We start from the raw sequence: 1,950 nt of genomic DNA, 5'->3' as shown, positions 1-1,950 counted from the left end.
TCCAGTTTATATGTAGCCTGTTACGTGTTTGCATGGTGGAAAGGAATTCGGGTTTTTATGTGTTAGCTGTGCGTAAGAATGAATGCATATAAATATTTGTTGTTCACGGTGTTCTGAAACTTGTCGTGCATTTCTTCTTCTAGCATGTGCACACATCCTAATATTTATTTGTTTATGAAGTCCCTGGTGATACAATTGCTACAATCCATGGGTTAGCAAGTGCAGGGCAAGAAAGAACAAATGCAATATGTGTTTACAGATACAAGGTTTGCAGCAGGAGTACAGAGTCTCATAGACTGGTTGTTCTGGGCAGGATATTTCCGGTCACCTACAGTAACAATTGCTTCTTGCTTCTTGTTGCTTGAGAGACTTCATATCCTGGGGGAGGAAGCAGGTGATCCAACTGTGCCTCATTCTACCGCAAGGTGGTGCTATAGAACACGAATGTTGAAATGCTGCCTGGGACAACAGTGTTTAAAGGAGATCTAGTTAATTGAACCAGACATTTGTGCTATTTCTGGCTACCCATAAGATTAACCGGCTACTTTGCAACCTCATTATCTGAAATCCTTACCCTTTCTTTATGTTGCTAGGGAATAGCAACCTGGGGGAGAACCGGGGGGGGGGGGTGCAAGGAAAAGCCCAGAGGTGAAAGTTAGACATAGAGTAGGAGAATGAGCCCAGGAAAACGGAGGGCAATTTATTTAGGGACTCAGGGTATATATCCTGACTTTTGATGTGAACTAGACCCACAGGGTGTAAATGGACATGTGTTTAACTCTTAGTGATCAGCCAAAATAAATGCATGAAATATTTAAGGAGAGGAATTTTATGGAAGTTCTAGATTAATTTTGCTATAAATGTTGATGGTGGCGGGTTATAGCAGAAAGCTGATCCCAGTCTAAGATGGTAGGAAGGAAAAATACAGGGTGAGTCCTTTAAAAGAGGCCCCATGGATACAGAGTGCAGATGTTCCGGGGGGCCTCTTGTATACTGTAAGACTTCATCTGTCATATCCCATAGCAATTTGCCATTAGCTTTCACTGGAGGCAAAAGCTCCTTCTTTGATTTGGTATTTGGCAGTAGCTTAGAGAACCTGCTCAACAGGCAATAAAGTATTCAACATATTTTTATAAAATTAGAAATGTAAGTACATTATGGAGCAGCATTGATTTAGATAAAGGAATAAAGAAATAGAATGTGGGGGGGGGGGCGGGAAACACCACCACTCTTCCAGCGTCAAGCGTAATTCTCCTTCATGGTGTCTACAAACTCTGCATGATGGTTTTATATTCCCGCTGATGTTCCACGAGTTTCAGAAACACCTGGTACTTCTTGTCATAAAATCTGTGGGGAAAGCACAAATTGAAGCAATGGAAACTCTAGGAAAGTACTTGTAATAATAAATAAAGAAAATAAGAATCTACAAGGACCCCTTTTGTGCAGGTCACACTCACAGAAGTGAAGAGGACTTGTGCAAGGGCACACAATTTTCTTTGTGCTGCTCCTGTGTCCTTTGAGAGAACTTACCCAGAAAATGCCTGACTATGGCCATAAGCTTTAGCCCCAGTTTGACACTTAAGATGCAGGTTGATTTGTTTAAAAGAAGAAATGCCCTCTCTCACTCTTGCAGGCTCCCCATTCAAAGGCTGTAAAAGTGAGGTAGAGGGAATCTGGTAATTTCTGGGGAAGGGAGGGGGACGGGAAGCAAAAGAATGTGTGTGAAATTGTCTTCATCAGCAGTGGCATTCCTCCTAATCTGTATATATATTGCATGTGTCTGGGCTGACATGTTAATAAGGACCAAGGTTTCAAAGGCATAGTTCAAAATATTCTAAACTAGGAAGCTGCCCTTCCTGCCCTTGTATTTCCCCCATGGCAAGTGACAATGTATCAGACTGCTAAAGCAATGGCTGTGCTGAATACACAATAGTAATACAAGCTCCCCCC

General features: G+C 42.1%; 1 protein-coding gene across 1 annotated transcript in view; it reads right to left on the bottom strand.

Annotated features, from left to right (window-relative positions):
- Positions 1-1,113: 1,113 nt before the first annotated feature.
- FGGY (FGGY carbohydrate kinase domain containing) overlaps positions 1,114-1,950 on the bottom strand; it is a 134,069-nt gene continuing 133,232 nt past the window's right edge. The window contains exon 16 of the mRNA XM_081915827.1: positions 1,114-1,347. Within this exon, the coding sequence (XP_081771953.1) occupies positions 1,266-1,347 (82 nt within the window). The 3' untranslated portion in view covers positions 1,114-1,265. The remainder of the gene's footprint in view (positions 1,348-1,950) is intronic.

The sequence above is a fragment of the Podarcis melisellensis genome (genome assembly GCF_964234715.1).
Source record: "Podarcis melisellensis genome assembly, chromosome: 6".
Lineage (NCBI taxonomy): Eukaryota > Metazoa > Chordata > Lepidosauria > Squamata > Lacertidae > Podarcis > Podarcis melisellensis.
Note: the sequence above shows the minus strand (reverse complement) of the source record. Positions and strands in the feature narration are given on the sequence as shown.